Here is an 18,538-nt window from a genome sequence, read left to right on the forward strand (position 1 = left end):
TTATTGTGTTATTGCTTCATACAGGTGAATAAGCAGTATCAAAATAAACTGAAAGTACTATAGTATATATAGTCTTAGTCGATATAGTCGACTAATCAGTTGTTTTGTCTTAGTCAACTAAGATTTCTTAAGCTGATTAGTTATCTTTTATGCTGAATGACTTATTTACAAGAAACGTATGAGCACATCTCTGGTAAAAACAAGATTTAAAGTGGTGCTTTTGTGTGATCTTTGTGGAGGAACTCAGTTTCACAGATTAAATCGACTAATCGATAAGTCAACAAAATCGTTTGAGTGTTACTTGACTTAGAATTTCTTTGGTCGAGGACAGCCCTAACTATATTGATTCAGTGACAATCTTCAAAAATAAGTCAGTGTTTCCTCCCTGCCACTCATTTCTTTGTTGGATCTTGACTTTTTCCACTGACGCAAACAATTGTTCATGAGAGCTGACACCTCTCAGATACCAAGACTTCCTTTCTTGTCATGAAATGACTTCAGTTGGCGTAACAACAATGCTGTGACACATTCTGATAAGGGGCGAGTGAAATGTGGTGCAACTGAAGTTAAGTGACAGTCCAGCAATGTTTTTTAAGAGTCAGGACTAACTGTGCAATTTAGAAAGAATCTCCATCTTTATGATTCATAAATAGATACTAATATATTATATTGTATGTATGTAAGTCGTATGGTTCCATTGCTCTACTGACTGCTGCTCCCTGGTGCAGCTTTTTACATACATTTTGAAGTTAAATAAACTAATAAATCAAGTAAAGTCAGTTTGATCTATATAACATGTTTAAAAACAACTGGAATTGACCAAAGTGCTGTACAATTTAAAGTGAAAATCGAGTAAAATACCATCAACAAAAGCAACAAAACAACAATAGGCTGCAATGGAAAATATCATAAAATGCGCACAAATCTAAAACATAAAACAGAATAAATTGCAAAAGCAATTCATAAAAAAGTGTATAAATACTAAAATATTAAAGGCCATTGAAAATAAGTAAATATTAGAAGAATGTACTGCAAACTTTTTTTAAAATGTGTTTCCCCTCTGTTGGTTTCCAGCCTGTCCACACCACCCTAAGTACAGTACAAAGACCAATCAGAAAAAGAGGAACCTTTGTCTTTCCAGAAATAGGCCCACTAGTCTGACTCAGGTCAGCTGATGATGTACCCAACCCTAGGTCATACACTCATAGCTATTCATACTCTAGCTAAATATAGAGTTGGGATGTTCACAGGTTATAAGGTTGTAATACAGGTTTTTGTGAATGCCAAACTGCAATACTTATGGTGACAGAATTTTATTTCTGGTGTCTCAGGGTTAGTGAAAAAAAAGTGAAAAAGTATAAAACCATCAGACAAAATGTAAAAATTGGAGCACAAACATGTTAAAGGTACAGTGTGTAGAATTTGGTGGTATCTCCATACCCCTCCGCTCACTCCTCCATTTCCAAAACTGCGGTAACGTGAGCCGCCGAGTACAAAACCGTGGTAACGCTGTTCACCTCGCTCAGAGGCCATCCTTACCATAATAACACAACTTTAGGAGCAACGGAAGTCACACGTAAAAATGCGAAGGCTCTCTCTAGAGCCAGTGTTTGGTTTGTCCGTTCTGGGCTACTGTAGAAACATGGCGCAGCAACATGGCGGACCATGTTATGAGGACCCGCTTCCTATGTAGATATGAAGGGCTCATTCTAAGCTAACGAAAGCGCAACAATTCTTAGTTCAGGTGATTATACACTAATGAAAACATAGTTATGAATATTATATTCTGCCAATAGATCTCCCAAAATCCTGCACACTGTTCCTTTAAAGACAACCACAGGAAACAAAGAAGAAAAACAGAAAACACACACATGCCAAATACACACTAAATGTAATAAAGGAAAAAAAAAGTCCAGTAAAAGAAATTATTCAATCGTAGGCACAGCAGAATTATTTTTAAATTTGAATGTGACTAAATTTGAGGCACATTTACTGTAAGACTCTGAGGCAATCTGTGCTTCACTGTGTTTCTTTTCCAGCCTCCTCTGTTTAAATTCAAAGAGATGAGTTTTACTGTAACTGCAATGACACGTTCGAGATATATTCCTTTTGTATTTTCATCAGAACTGTCAAGTTACTTCTTTATATTCTACACTGTCAACTTTAGAGACACCAGTCGAGCATAACGGCAACTAATAATACCACAGAGAAGAGGAAGCTGATTGACCACGCAGTGTTGTCACACACCCAACATGCACAACTTCCTGCTAGTGTTTGTCGCGTGTGTGGTTGTGGTTTTGACAGAGAGGCAGAGAGAGATAGAGACATATAGAGAGTGAGAGTAGGTGGATTGGGTGGGAAACATATTCAACAGTCGCTCAAAAAGGGACGGAAGTTGAGAGTAGCAAAGAGCAGGGTCATGGAGCCACAACAGATCAGAGAGGGATACTTGGTGAAAAAGGTAAGAAGAACTACAAGAAAATACTATTCACTTCCTCACATTGCATGACTTTATGTTTGGTTCTGCGTACATAGAGGTTTGGCACTGTAGCAACACGCTCTATATCTATTAGTAGGCAATGATATAGTAAAACAAGAGTGCAAATTGACATCTATGAAAAAAGACTAACTTCAAAGTAATAAAAGTGTGTCTTAAAGGATGCAGTATTGCAGAATGCATGATTTATAAGAGGTTTTGACAAGGACCACTTTTGAGTTTTTGAACCAAGAGGAAATGATTACTGTGTTGGCGAGGACCACTTTCTCAGTTAGTGCGAGTTTAAGGTTAGTCCAGATGCATCCGTCACCCAAACTGGGACAAAAATGAATAAATAAACATCTCGAAAACGTCTGGACTGGACAAACAGCGCTGGTAAAGAGGACTGCTGCTCCAAGTCAAACCAGTACCCAGAGGAACAGATGTGCATTTCACTCAAAAGTTGCTGCATAATACAGAACTACACTTCTGTCCTTCTGTCGCAACAGCAACTCAAGTTCCTGCTTCTGTCCAGAACCCAGAGTAAAACATGCAATGTGCTTTGTGTTTCACCATTCATCCGACATAAAAACAAAATAACACTTGAGGAGAAAACCTAAGAATGCCATAACCTGAATGAACCTGAATTTGCGAAATCTCTTTGCAGTATGCCATGAATGTACTACAGAAATAGTTCACTATGACTTGCCCCAAACTGCATGTGATTATCACAAAGTGGGCATGTCTGTAAAGGGGAGAGTCGTGGGTATACTCATAGAATCCATTTGCATTCACATATCTGGAGGGCAGAGGTCAAGGGACCCCTTTGAAAATGGACATGCCAGTTTTCCTCACCAAAATTTAGCGTTAAGTTTTGAACGTTATATATTGTCTTTTGCGACAAGCTAGTATGTTATGGTTGGTACCAATGGATTCCTTAGGTTTTCTAGGTTTTTATGATGCCAGTATCTTTACTCTAGCTTTCAGTCATTATTGTGTTAACTTTGACAGCCCTAGTTTGTTTCACACATCCAGTTTTTTCTCGACTGAGCCAGGTGTGACTTTTTTGCTTTCCACAGACCTAACACGTCTTCAAAGTAACATTTATAAACGGTATTTTAATGAATAGGGTTTTCCGTTTTGTTTTTTTCATTTGCTGCGACATAACTTTATTATCCTGTGTGTTCTTTTCATTTTGTCCTATATTGTGAAGCACTTTGTAAACTCTGGTTCGATGACAGTAACATAATCATTATTGATGATCTGTCTCTTGTTTAATGATGATTGAGACATCATGACTGCTGTGTTTTATCTTATGAATGATGTGATGACACTATGGGTGCTATAAATAGCCACAGCTGTTCATAATGGTCATGACTAAAGATGGCTATGGCATTGTCAGAGAACCTTTAACCTTTTTCATGGACAGAGTGGTGGAACGAACACAGGTATAATGCAAACAGTTGATTAATGGTGCATACATGTCCATTCATGACTTAATTGTTGGAGGGTCAATAAAATGCAATCAAAAGACAAAAAGTGTGGTAAAACACTGTAAAAACCTGCATCAAAGTTCAGCAGTAAAGGCTCTTGTACAATAAAGGATGGACAAGCGGCAAATACCTCTTCACTTGTTTTTAATTCATGTCCATAGGTAAAAAAAAATTAATTATATCGAAACTTCTCCAGTCAAATAATATCTACAATCGATCCTGGATTTTTTCTGTCGATTTTGTGCCCAGATCTAGAAAAAAAAAGACTATTTGCTCGCAGCCAATCACAGCGTTCTTCGATTTAATGTGACGTGTGATAGGCCCACTACTGCCTGCTTGCACACGACTCTGAAGATGGAGATGTCTGAGCCAGCGGCTAGCAGCTAATGGTGCTGACAGCATGAACAGCGGCAACAGTGCTGACAAAGTTAACCTGGTGGGGGAACCGGAGGGTTGGCGTTATGTGCAGTGTGGCTTCGATTAGCTAGCCAGACACATACTCACACACACACACAGCTTCCATTCACATGATGGGTATCGAATTAAATACTCTATTAGTATCGGTATCACATTAAGGGTACTTGTATTGGTACTGGCATCATCATTGTTTAACCGATACCCAGCTCTAATGGGCACAGTAGCTTATTTTGCTGCCGTTTACACTTGCTAGAGCACCAAATGTGTATTAATCCACGGCTGTAAATAGTCCCTAACAAATGCATTACTTACTCCTGTTAAAGTATTGTTTGTTAAAAACTAAAGTGCCCAGCTTATTTAAGAAATGACTTATTTTTTCTTTTTTTTCAAAATTGAACTATATATTTGAGACCGTTTTTTAAAGTTGTACTTTTTCCAAGGGAACAAATAGGCTTGGGGCTGTGTGCCACAGACAGGGCAGGGTGGTCGGAAAGTTTTGAGAAACGTAAAATCATTGTTGGTTTTGGTCTTCTGGGGAGATTTGTTAACAGGAAGAAAAGTCCTGATTAGTGTTGATACTTGTGCATGTGTCCACAATTTAATGACATACACATATAAATCTGTGTTTTGCATAAACAGAGTATTAGTGTTGAAACTATACACAGTGTTATGTATAAAAGAAAGTACAGTATGAATGATGCAGTCCACAGTGCAGGACAGGAATGACCAGACTGAGGATTAAACAGCTGTTCAGAAGTCAAAGGCTGATATTCCAACACTATATTGTTGTTACATGTTTCTGTTGTTTTATTTATCCCCTGGTTGAATTTGAGGAGCACAGTCACAGTTCTGCACACAGCTTTCTTGTGATGCTTAAAGGCATGTGTCTCATAGCAGATATATTTTTGGGAAGACTTTGTTTCTAACATAAGCAGAGGATACTGTGAGCTCCACGGGGCACGATAGTTTGTGAAATGGAGAAAATACAAACACAAACCCAAATTGTGCAAGAGATGGGTGGCCAAAGCCAGTAATTCCTTTTTCCTCTACGTATTATTAGAACTCCTAACTTTAGATTCATTTCTGCATTTTCATGTGTTTATGTCCCCAGTAGTTTAATTCTTTCACTTCATGTTATCAAACTGATTTTGTGAAATGAAACACAAAGCAAAAGTGAATGTTTACAGAGGGAAATTCCTGTCATTAATTTGGTATTTTTCATATTACATCTTCTGAACAGCTATCCTGACAATATCAAACTAACCGATACAAGTACCTTTAGTAATAACAAAGAGATGTTCAAATAAGTAAAAAATATTCAGTAAATGTACAACACACTCCATTTAACAACTATCCTCGACACACAATACTTTTGTCTAGGTTTCCTGTTGTGAACTGTCTCATTGATCCTCAGGGCACGGTGCTAAACTCCTGGAAGGCAGTGTGGGTGGTGCTGTCGGAGGATGGGGTGGAATTCTATAAAAAGAAAACAGACCGATCTCCGAAAGGAATGATCCCACTAAAGGGAGCCACGCTCATCAGTCCTTGCCAGGATTTTGGCAAGAGGACGGTAAGAAAATGTCAAGTGTAGCTGTTGAAAAATCTGAACTAGTAGGAAAGCATTAGAGATGTGACAATAACTGTTATGCAGCAGTGGAAAGTAACTAAGTACATTTACTCAAGTATTGTACAATTGAGATACTTGTACTTTACCTGAGTATTTCCATTTTCTGCTATTTTGTACTTCTATTCCATTACATCTCAGAGGGAAATATTGTACTTTTCACTCCACTACATTTATCTGACAGCTGGAGTTAGTTTAATTTTCAGATCTAGATTTTATTAGTAAAAGTTCTAATACTACTAAACTACCCAGTAGTAAACAAAGTATCTAAAAGTGGCTCTTCATTGAAGAACTACAAGATTAAAATGTATTCATTAGTGGTAAAAACATGATAATATACTATGATAATATAACACTGTAAAAGGAGTCATTATGCATAATGAGCACTTTAAGTATATTTTGATGCTAATGCTTACGTAAGTAAGATTAGGTAACATTAAGTAACATTTTGAATGGAGAAGTTCTACTTGTAACAGAGTATTTCTACACTGTAGAACTCCTACTTTTACTTAAGTAAAACATCTGAGTACTTCTTCCACCTCTGCTGCTATGGCAGAGTATAGTAACAGAGTTCAAGACTATAATTAACGTTTAAGATTTGAAATACTAAATTTGAAGATTTGATTCATTTGAGACAGCCTATTGAGTCTTTTTTTTTTTTTTTTTTAATTAGCAGCTGTGTTTTGTTGTTGAAGCAAATTCTCAAGAGAAAACAGAAAACATAACAGCGTGACTGACTGATAATGTTCCATCTATAGCTGGTTTTCAAGGTTACCACAGAGAAGAAACAGGATCACTTCTTTCAAGCCTCACATGTGGAGGAGAGAGAGTGTTGGGTCAAGGACATCAAGAGAGCCATTACCTGCCTGGATGGGGGAAGAAAGTTTGCCAGGAAGTCCACGAGACGCTCCATTCGCCTGCCTGACAAAATCAACCTGACGTATGTTCTGTCAAATCTTCTTGGTGGTGGGAACAATCTTTTGAAAAGACCAATAAACTGATTCATTTCATTCTAAGAATTGACCCTTAGCTTAAGTCCTGCCCCCCCCTTAGCTACTGCTTCATTCATTTCATTATTTACACCTTTGCTTCTCCTGCTGTGACACGTCAAAATGTCTTCCGGGTAAAAAAGGCCTATTGGTTGAAAACTCTCTGAAACCTGCATGATGGCTACACATTATGCTAAAAGACTGAGAGTAAAGCTTACAGGTCCCAGACAAATATTTCTAATTATAAGCATTCTAAAGAAAAATGTAAGATATTTCATTCTAGCATAACCTGGTTTATGGATTAGTTGATTTTAGGAAACCATGTTTTTAGCGTTTCAAATAGTAGCCTATGTGTCACTATTAAAGTTGCAAGAGAAAAAGGCTTTGAGGAGGACTAATTGAACTTTGGGCACAGCACAAACCGCTTACTGTGTGAAAGGCCAAACTGATGAGAGCAGCAAGTAATGTGTTTGTTTTGGTTCCCCAAATGCAATGAAAGCAGAGGCCAGAGGCCTGTACTACGAAGCAGGATTTGGCGTTAGTGAGGTAACTTCGGGGTAATCCTTCAGGCTTTCCGTCCTGCGAAGGTGGATCACTTCTTACCGGGGCAGATCGCCATGGTAACTTTTGCTGAACAGCTAACCTGCTCCGTAGCAGGTTATGTTCCAGATAAGAGATCAACTCGTATGAAAGCATCGCCTACTGAACAATCAGAGCTTGGTGTGAGGATCGTATGGTAATATTACACACATGTGAAGAAGTTTAAGTCATAATCCAGGCTAAAAACAACACAGTTTAAACTGGCAAATGCAGGAAGGACAGCTGGCTCTAGGCTATAGGTGCTTTCCGTCTTTGAATTATATTTTCATACTTATTTTTGAACTTCCTCTTGAATCCGTTTCACACCGCCTGAGAAGGGGACTCAGTTGAAAGAAGGTTAAACTAGTCATACACGCTGTATATCTAATACTGGGCATTGTTAGGTGTAATCCAGTCATCTGTTATACATTTAAAAACTATTTATATCTAGGCGAGTATATCTTACTTTTGAGTGTTCTGTTAAATTAATAACTGTTAATTTACCCATTCACACATTTGTTTTCTTTTGCCAGCTGTCCTTCCTGCATTTGGCAGCTTCAACTGTGTTACTTTTAACCTGGATTATGTGTTTAATTTCTTCGTATTTGTCTAATATAGTTTACTCTTTGTAAAATGTGCCGCTCTGCCTGTCTGTCTGCAAATCTGTGGACTTGTCCATGTTAGTGATTGGTCAGATGCTGCAAACACCTCCCCGTTCACGTGAACGCGCTCACAGCCAGACTGAGAAACCCTGGGTTGATATAGCGTGATCTCGTTTGTTAGGGTTAGTAAAGCCAGATAACGAGAAGATACCCTAGGTATGTTGAACTCGCTTCGTAGTACAGGCCTCGGTGCAGAGCCGCTTAGGAAAAGAGAAAGCATCGTGCGATCCTGAATGCGGCTTATTGTAACTTTACCTGTAACACAGAATTCACACCAGAGCAGAGGTGAAGTGCGGCGTGAGGTGAGCTGCCATGCAAATGTCTATGGAAAGCTGCAGTAGCTGCTCTCAAGGTCAGCAAGCTGTGGCTGTTGGATTCTACGGCAAAGTGCGGCCAAAGAATACCCGCAGCCAATCAGTAAACAGATCCTGTGACTCCTGTGACATGTTGACCTATGTTACAAAGAATTTCTTCCCTCGTGAAAAACACGCCCGGCCACTGAAAAACTGAATTATTGCGGCGAGCCGCACTTTGCCACTACCTGGTGTGAATTCAGCATAACTGCACAAAATAATGTAATTAGGTAAAGATACGCTTTTTGCTTGTACTACAGGCAGTAAGCTAGTTAGCTGGGCTCCATATCATTTGTGCTTTTGGTTTTGAAAACAGTATGAAAAACTTCCAGAGTCTTTGTTTACCACAGTTCATAAAAGTCGAGCCCCATGCACACCGACAGGACTGATTGGACAATCAATCCATACAGTGATTGATTGTCCAATCATAGCTTAGCAACCATATCTAGACACGCAGGGGATTAGTGAACAGACAATTGCTTGTGCTTAATGAAAGAATAATAGAACGGCAAGACATGTTGACTGTTGTTGTCTGCATCGTGTTTTCTCAGTGAACTGTACACACTGATGAAAGACCAAGATGATGGAGTAAAAGAGTTAAAACTGGAGCAGGAGAATCGAGTCTTCAACCACTGCTTCACCGGTACTGTTGTCTTTTTTTTTTTTTTTTTTTTTTTTAAAGATGTTACAGGTGTGAAAAGAGTTTTTTGTTTTTTTTCTACTTTCTAATGCTTTCGTCATTTTTCGCTCCTTCCTTCTTTTTGCAGGTGCGACAGTGGTAGAGTGGCTGATTTCCATGGAGAAAGCCAGAAATCGGCCTGAGGCCCTCATGTTAGCAACAGGGCTCATGAATGAGGGCTTTCTGCAGCCTGCGGGCGACGTGTCAAAGGAGGGAGCAGAGAGTGGAGAGCAATCAGCCTTCTTGGATGAGACAGCTGCTCTTTATTACTTTGTAAGTTCGAAAGGCCACTATTGAACATTTAACATATTTAACTAATAAGGTTGGGGATGATGAAACATGATTTATGTATATCTATGTGTGATGTGTGTATGGCAGGCAGACAGTGGGTTCTTCTGTGAAGGCTACTCCAGTGATGAAGACGTGCTTCTGAAGGAAGAATTCAGAGGAAACATCGTAAAACAGGGCTGTTTACTGAAACAGGTGAATCAGAAAGCAAGCTAAAGTGTCACAGTGTTTTTGTTCAATGTATCCTCATACATTGATGATATCTTACCAAAAGTTATTCCTCATTTTTTGTTCGTTATCCTACGAAAGTCCAGCAACACAGGACGCATATGTCAATTTCCGCTCCAGTCTTTTCTTGTCTTCACAGGAAACAACTTAGGTTTAGGCAGCAAAACTACTTAGCTATGTATAGGCAACAAAACTACTTAGTTAGGTTTAAATAAACAAAACGACTTAGTTAGGTTTAAGCAACAAAACTACTTAGTTAGGTTTAGACAACCAAACTACTTAGCTATGTTTAGGCAACAAAACTACTTAGTTAGGTTAAGGAAAAGATCCACTTACTTAGTTTTAAGCAACAAAACTACTTAGTAAGGTTTAAGCAACAAAACTACTCAGTTAGGTTTAGACAACAAAACCAATTAGTTAGGTTTAGACGATAAAACTACCTAGATAGGTGTAGGAAAAGATCATGGTTTGGGTTAAATAACACCGAAAGTTACGTAACTTTAGTACAGAAGTTACGTGACAAAAACTACTTAGCTAGGTTTAGGAAAAGATCGTAGTTTGGGTTAAAATAACTCCATAGGTGACATAACTTTAGTATGTTTGTCTCTCTTTATTCCTGTTTCACAATTACATGGATTACATACAAATTAATTTTGTGGGATATGTATATGAATTACAGTGCATTACTATAGCTGCGAACGGTGTATGAGAACAGCCTGTTTTGTTCCACTGCATGCATCGACAATGATAATTTACACTGTGTTAATAATAGGAATAATAATATTGATGAGAAGCCAGGCTCTATGTTGTCCAGCTACAAAGCATCACACTTTTTAAATGAGCTTTCACATTCACACATGGAGATGAAAAATCCCCTGCGGTGGAAAGTGTGACATTTTTTTGTTGGGTAGATAATTTGTCACTTTCACTGAAAGAGGAAGTCTCATTCATATTAGCTTTACACAATGCTGTTTAGTAATTTTTGGAAAATCAAATAAAGCAAGTTGTGTTATTTTATCACAGGGACATAAGAGAAAAAACTGGAAGGTGCGAAAGTTCATACTGAGAGACGACCCTGCTTTTATGCATTATTACGATCCTACAAAGGTAAATATACTGACTTGTACAAGCTGAAATAAGAAAGAGTAAAGAATGACAGTTTCTTTTACTCACATAATCTTTCTTGCTCCCAATTTCTACCTTCTTTTGTCTCTTTTCTGTGTGTCAGGGTGATGATCCTCTGGGCTCGATCCATCTCCGTGGGTCTGTAGTTACAGCGGTGGAGTATGTGCCTGATGGTGAGTGGGACTACTGGTCACAGGACACACATGCCCTGTTGCTTCCCCACTGTGACCAGGAAATATAATTGGTGACTGTCAGTACTTTCTCATGAACTCATCCCTTTTAACTCTGTTTCCTCGTCTTTTCCGGGTTTCAGCCAAAAAATATGACATTGACGGCAACCTCTTTGAGATCATCACCTCGGATGAGACTCACTACTTCCTCCAAGCTGCTACAGCGGACGAGAGAAAGGAGTGGATCAAAGCAATACAGGCAGTGTCAAAAAGTGGGAAATAACAGCAGCAGCAGCGGAGCCACAGTTGAAACTATTGAATGTAAAATCTCCAAGTTTGAATTACTATTATTCATTATACTAGTATTATTATTATTACATTTAACAGTGTCAGCAAAGTATAACTGAATTATTACCATTAATGTAGTTCTGTGTCATTCTAGAGTAACTGGCAAGTTTCACTCCTCTACACACTATCAAACTAATGTTATGATGTTCACAAAAATAAAAAATAAATAAAATAATCTGTTTGTTCCAGCTTCTCAAATGTAGGGAAAAAAAGGTGTTCACACAGGGAGAAGGAAGCATGCTCTTTAGCTGGGGCGGGTGAAAGTGCAAAAAACAGAATCCAGGAAGTCTAGCTTAATATTAATATAAACCCCCAGGCACTCCATCTTCAGATGAAATTATATTATAAGTTTATTCTTCAAGCATATAGGTAATCTAACCAACCAACCAACCAACCAATGCATATCGACTCTAGGTCATGAAGGCATAAGGAGTGCCTTGTTTTTGTTTTGTTTTTTCCCTTTGCTGTCTGCTCTACTTAATATTAAGCATACATTATATATATATATATATATATATATATATATATATATACTATTCCTGGATTCTGTTTTTAATGTTATGATGTTTTTGTGCATACAGTATGTACCTAATTAAAAACAAATACAGTTTATAATGTCTAAATTTAACAGTATAACTCTTTATCACCAATGCCTAATTACATTTTTGTACGCAAATGATGTGTGGCAATATCTTTGTTAAATCGTTAGCCCTTTACTTTCACTGATGGCCCCAAACTGTCCGACAACCGACCATTGCCTTGGTGTGTCAGGACCTTTATCTTCTCAGCCTCACCTAATTGAAACTTACCACCTGCCCAGGTACGTAAGTGGGCCTATAAGGTGAGCTAAACCAAGCAAGCATCCAAATTCACACAGAATAATGAACATACCATTAATACAAGATGTCTGAGTTACTGCTGACATCTATGGGCACCCATCCATACCAATGAGAATGTAATTTACAGCAGAACTATCTTACCTATCTTCCATCTTATCAGTGCTCAGCCCCTTCCTGTTATGAGGGCACAATTTGGCTAACCTGTTTGCACTTTATTTGATTCTTCCCCAACATCCCAGAGAGAACAACAAGAAATCCTAGGAGCACATAAAACAAACAAACTAAACAAGCTTGTGTCCTTAATTCACCTTCCTTGATAATTTATCAAATAAGCTGAAATATTGGACTGAAATTATTAAGCCTATGCAAAAAACACTGTTCATTTTGGTGAACAAGGCCTAGTGAAATTGGAGAAAGGCAACCTTTTCACACTGACTCGCTAACTAACCGGACACGAAGGCTTATGTTACTACTAACCTTATGGCAGTTATTTTACGAGAGGACTGAAAGTCAGAAATCTAAACGTGCTGTTTAAATATAAAAAGCAGTAAGAGGTGGTGGTAAGTGGTAACAAAGAAGTAGGCCATCTGTGTTTTTGGTTCGAGACTCATATAATTCTGCCCAATGTGGTTTTTCTGATTTCCTCCTTGTTCACTTGTCTTTCAAAAGTTTGAGATAGTTTGAGCTATCACACAAGCACACTCAGTTCCTGGGTGTGAACTGAGACTGAATCATATTCCGCCTTCACACTTCAGTGTCACTTTGTGGCTTACAGGCCTGCTGCATCTGTGAGAGAACTTATCAGTGGCAAAAATGACTGGCTTGAGCTGCAGTAAGACAAAAAAAAAAAAAACTTCTGCTAAAGGGACTGTTTGTAACTTCTTACACGTATAAATCAATCCGGGTCGGTGTCCCATGTGCGCTCGCGTGTGGCTACGCTGTTCAGACAAGACTCCAACACTAACTACACGGAAGCACCAAAACCACAAAGTTGTATCTAGTGAAGCCAGTCTTGCAAAACAGTGTTGGCCGCGGTCGGAGGATGTGGGGGAGACCGAGGCTTTGGTCTCCAGGGCCGGAGTCTCTGCTGTACTCTGCTCCTCTGCCTGCTTGCCTTCACTCACAGCTCGCTCCACCTCACGTGCATGTGCGCACACTACACACTGCAGAAGAGTTAGTTTAGCTCTACAGTGGACGTTTGTGCAGAAATAAATGCTGCAGCTCCTCCAGACCAACAGAGGTTTCCCGTGTCTTGTGAAGTGACGGGGCTCCGCAGCTAGAAACGCTATCGTCTCCGACCGGGTGCCGGTGTCTTCCCTGTCACGTAGCGCGTGCACACGGGCGAGCGCGAGCACCAGGACACTGACTTTCGTTGACTTAACGGCCACAGGTGTCACTGTTACAACTAATTTCGGATTCTTACAAACAGTCCCTTTAAGTAGCTATTTAAAGTGATGACAATTGAAGTGAATGTAATTATAGGAAAACATCCAGTTTGTTAGAGCTTGGGGGTTATTTTCATTGTTTGGGCCCTTTTGGCCATCAATTCTATCAGTAGTAATAATATTATACTTACAAAAAGATCTGGGACGTGAAAAATACAGTATAAGTCAGAAAGAAACACATGCACTCAGACAATCACACAGGGTTTTAAACAAATCCCCAGGTTAGCCAAACATTTGGAAGAGAAAACAATGCCAAATGGTAAAATTACAATTCCTGTTTATCACAGTTTACAAACTAGCACCCTTTGTTCATCTTTGACCTAGTGTAGAAGGGCTAGCTTAAGGCATAGGCCATATAGGCGGTCGTCTAGGGCGCCACCTTCTGGGGAGCGCTGGTCACACTATAAAAAAATTAAAAAACGCTGGAGGGCATCATTCCTCCTTTTCTACATTGAGGTACAAACAAATGAACAAATAAATAAATAAAGACAGAGATACACTTTCTCAAATCCAAATTTAACCCAGGGCACAAAAAGGGCTAGAGCCGTCCCTGTAGTGTAGCTACATACTGTAGTTGTTCACAGTTTTCCTGTGGAATTAGTCAAATATTATAGTCAGGATTATATGTATCATCTCGTTTACGTTAGGGATCATTTGTCACCTTTTACCAACAAGCTGTTTTACTCTAAAAAGGCATATCGAATCACATTTAATTAGCTGACTCTTTTATCTTTGCAGTAACTGCAATCACTTTGTCCACATTGTCCTTTTTCTGTGGTGAGACCCAAAGGAACAAATCAACCACCCGCTGGCTCAGACAGCAGTTTTATTTTCTCTTTCTTCAGCACAGCCCAGGCGTGACATGTAACACTGTGAGCCCGAGGGCAGACGCATCTTTGATTCAAAGAATCAAGAATGTGAATCTCAATTAGTGATAGAAACACTACTAATGTGTGATTGATGGGAAATATAATGATTGCATTGATGGTGACATCTGTCTTATCTGGTCTGTGGAGTTTTAAATATTTTAAAGTTTTGTACTTCAGGAATAAGCACAGTGACTGAAATGGGCCGGTACTCTTCAGTACTGACTCTCGACACTTCTGATTTATGTCCACATGAGTACCCTTACTCCTAATGCTGAGAAAACAGTGCTGAAAATGCCTTTAGTATTCCATCTCATTATCCAATTTCATCTGTAGGCCTATCATATTTTCAGTTGGTTTTATTGTAGTGTATAGCCTATGCAATATTATATTTGTGTACAATTTGCTTTGCATCAATAGCTACATACATCAAGTGTTTATTAACCCTATATACAAATGTACAAACTGAGGAAATGTATGTTGTATGTAGGCCTAATGTATGTAATGAAATGTATACAAAAATACATTTGGAGTGGAATATATTAACAAGAAATATGTATAAATATATCCAAGACACATACGATGATCATGTCATGCAGCTACTGAATTAAGGTACTGGCACCTTATTGGTCCATTTCAGTCACTGGATATAAGCATAATAAACTATGACTTCAGCTGCCGTCTTTTCATTTATTGCCATTATCTCATTTTGACACTGATTCATTGTCTGTACAAGCACTTGGATGCGTTTCTGTTTTCAGTTTTTATTGTTATTTATCAATCATTGTAGCTGCCTGCATGTGTGTGTGTTTTACTATTTTAACACAGGAGGGCACTATATATCAACCTAACCTTCCTGTGAGTCATTGCAAAGTGGGATCTTGCTGGCAATGATTAATGGTCAATTTACTATACTTACAAAACATGGTGCAAAGTAGGTTAAATGTCAGCTGTGGTCGATCACCCACGTATAGAGCTTGATGTCCCCTTCATGAAAAACAATAATTAATTCATGCATCTATCAATCATATTTTATGGAAATTGTGACCATTCAATTAAGCTTTAGTACAGCTGTTACTATGTACGACGCAATTATGTTAACATCAATGATTATATATTACATATCAGGCCTATTATACCCCAAGTGGTAATTACAGTACATTGAAATTAAACAATGTAAGGGTCTTATGCACACACCATCTGATATGATCAATCTGAGAGTAGTGAATGAAAATGTAATGTAACAGTTAGTAGTCTTGGTTGACGTAAGTGTGTCTGGTCTGTAAAAGCTTTGTTCATGCACACTGTTGCAATACGGGTGCTGTGCACAGTTTATTGACTTGTAGCTTGTTGCAGCGCTTTCCACAGAAAGCCGATGAGTTGGATCCTGCAAAGAGCTGTGAACGGACAGAAAAACAAACCAAAGAAAAAAGCAATGTTACATAATGTAACCCCTGTTCAAATCCTCCCCTTCTGGTCAAATAGACACAACCACACACTACCCAAGCTGGGTAACAAAGAAATAAGTGAATAGAGACGTCATCCAAGAATAATCACCAGCAGTGGTGGTGGCAGATCAAAGCAGAGCACCAAGACACAGTAGCTCTTTCAATCGTTGTGTAAAACACTGATCCTGCAGAAGGAAAAAAGCATCTAAAGGAGAAAGAGACAGGGAGTTTCTATTCTAACGTAGAGGCACCAAAGTTCAACAAAAGATATTATATTGAGCAAAAAAGTCACTATTGATTTCTGAAACAATTTTTAAAGGAGAATGCAGTGCTCTTTATTGTAATGTCCAACCTGATATGGGCATTGATTAGGAACTTTTGTTAATGAAAACTATATGAAGATACAATACAGCAGAATATCCATCCATTATCTGTAACCGCTTATCCTATTCTGGGTTGCCAGGGCTGACACATAGAGACAGACAACCATTCACACTCACATTCACACCTACGGGCAATTTAGAGTCAACAATTAACCTGCATGTCTTTGGAGGAAGCCTGAGAACCCGGAGAAAACCCACGCTAACACGAAGAGAACATGCAAACTCCACACACAGAAGGGCCCCGAGACGAGTTTGAACCTGTGACCCTCTTGCTGTGAGGCGACAGTGCTAACCACTGCACCACCGCGCAGCCCACAGCTGAGGGGAACACATTTGTAATGCTGCAATTTTAGGTAAAAATAGCTTGTTTATCAAAGTTGGCCAAGTTGCCTACTTCGATGTTTGTGTTGTCTCCAGCTGTTACCCATTTCTGAATTATAATGTAGCTGACCACAGAACACAGTTATATCTTTCTGGTTTCTGCTTTCAGTCAAATGCGCAAGTCTAACTTGGCGATTTGTCTCGATGCAGCATTGACTTATCCTGAGCTTTGCTAAAAGGGTAAGTTCCAACACATTCTCATCACAACTCATCACATACCGCCCCTTGGCGTCACTTTATTTTTGGCATCAAAACCACTACAGTTACCCTTGGTATCACTTTAGGATTAGGCAACAAAACCAGTATAGTTAGCTCTAGGAAATAACTACATGGCTGGGCTTAAATCTACTACATTTGTGCAGTGAAAAGGACTCTGAACGTTGCGGACATGGGACACAAATGAACAGCTGATGGACTTGGACTTGGACTTATATAGCGCTTTTCTAGTCTTCCGACCACTCAAAGCACTTTACACTACATGTCAGCATTCACCCATTCACACACACACTGATGACAGAGGCTACTAAGGTGCCAACTTTGCCACTCAGGATCTAATCTAAATACTCATTCATACACCGATGGCTATGCCGTCGGGAGCAATTTGGGGTTAAGTGTCTTGCTCAAGGACACATCGACATGTGACCAGGAGCAGCCGGGGATCGAACCACCGATCTTCCGATTGGTGGACAACCTGCTCTACCCTCTGAGCCACAGCCGCCCTAACCACCTGATCCCTGATCTGTAATGAGAAAGTGAAACTTAACGCACAGGACACAAACTGTGGTTTCCTGGATGAAAGCTTTGTGTTGTTGTGTTGTTTGTGTTATTGTAAGACTTGGTGAATCCGAACAAACTAAAGTCACACAATCATACAAACAAACAAACCGGCAGCGGTACACCAGCAACTCCAGTGTTCTGCAAGGTTAAATGTGTTTTTTTTTCAGTGAAGTCTGGTTGCTTTGGCGAGAGCATAGATAGTGGCTTCAATTCCCAGTCGGAAATGTAGACTGTATAGCTGTCTGACCTCAAGGTAAACTGGCAAAAATATTCTAAATGTAGCATACACTTAAACTGATATTGATTTTTTTAGGTGGACCTTTCTTTTAGGTGTCTAAAAAGTTTTGCTGCCGGCCCCTTCCACAGTAGTACATTGCTTTGTTTCCATTATGGTAACTCCATTCTGCTTCTCCAAACTGGGGCGTGCCGACCATCATCTACTGTAGGTGATACACAGACTGTGGATAAGTACCTCATACAACCCCACTTCAAGACACCCGAAATATCCCTTTAACAGTAAGCACTTTGTTTATAACTGTCAACAATGTCAGCGTATCATATTTGCGCCGTTGTTTGACAACAGAAGCATTGAGATATGTCGAAGACAACATTTCTATGGACAGAATGGAGTTTCACCCTACTGACATGAAGCAGAGTTACCAGTCATATTTTTCTGAACAGTCCGTCCATTCAGTCTTACTGATAGATAGTGGTACTGCACAGTTTTGGCGTTTTCCGACTGCCATTAAACTAAATTGGAGAAAGCGGACCACTTTTATATTGTTCGGTGTAAAATGGAAAATAGTGGGAGAAGTCTCATGTGGATGGATCCCTGTTCCAGGTGAATGCCGTTTTAATGTTTATCTCACATGGAGGTGGCGTCAGTAACATCAGGCAGCTTCTGACTCACTCCTGAGTTTGGCCAAACCGATATTTTGAGAGCCAATCCTTGACCAGCATGGCACAAT

At 39.2% G+C, this 18,538-nt stretch overlaps 1 protein-coding gene across 1 annotated transcript; it reads left to right on the forward strand.

Annotated features, from left to right (window-relative positions):
* Window positions 1-2,304: 2,304 nt before the first annotated feature.
* On the forward strand, window positions 2,305-11,606 carry plek (pleckstrin). Its single transcript, XM_037781737.1, has 9 exons — window positions 2,305-2,461; window positions 5,801-5,956; window positions 6,769-6,950; window positions 9,145-9,236; window positions 9,361-9,545; window positions 9,651-9,755; window positions 10,812-10,895; window positions 11,017-11,086; window positions 11,227-11,606. Exons 1-9 carry the CDS (start codon window positions 2,420-2,422, stop codon window positions 11,364-11,366), a joined length of 1,056 nt encoding a protein of 351 aa, XP_037637665.1. The 5' UTR covers window positions 2,305-2,419; the 3' UTR covers window positions 11,367-11,606.
* Window positions 11,607-18,538: the final 6,932 nt, after the last annotated feature.

This window comes from Sebastes umbrosus, chromosome 10, assembly GCF_015220745.1.
Source record: "Sebastes umbrosus isolate fSebUmb1 chromosome 10, fSebUmb1.pri, whole genome shotgun sequence".
NCBI classification, from domain to species: domain Eukaryota; kingdom Metazoa; phylum Chordata; class Actinopteri; order Perciformes; family Sebastidae; genus Sebastes; species Sebastes umbrosus.

Excerpts from the sequence above, each read along its gene's own strand:
- plek (XM_037781737.1), top strand. The coding sequence starts at position 2,420 with ATGGAGCCACAACAGATCAGAGAGGGATACTTGGTGAAAAAG. Across the intron at positions 9,237-9,360 it reads CTTCAACCACTGCTTCACCG|GTGCGACAGTGGTAGAGTGG; the intron begins GTACTGTTGTCT and ends TTCTTTTTGCAG. Across the intron at positions 9,546-9,650 it reads CAGCTGCTCTTTATTACTTT|GCAGACAGTGGGTTCTTCTG; the intron begins GTAAGTTCGAAA and ends TGTGTATGGCAG.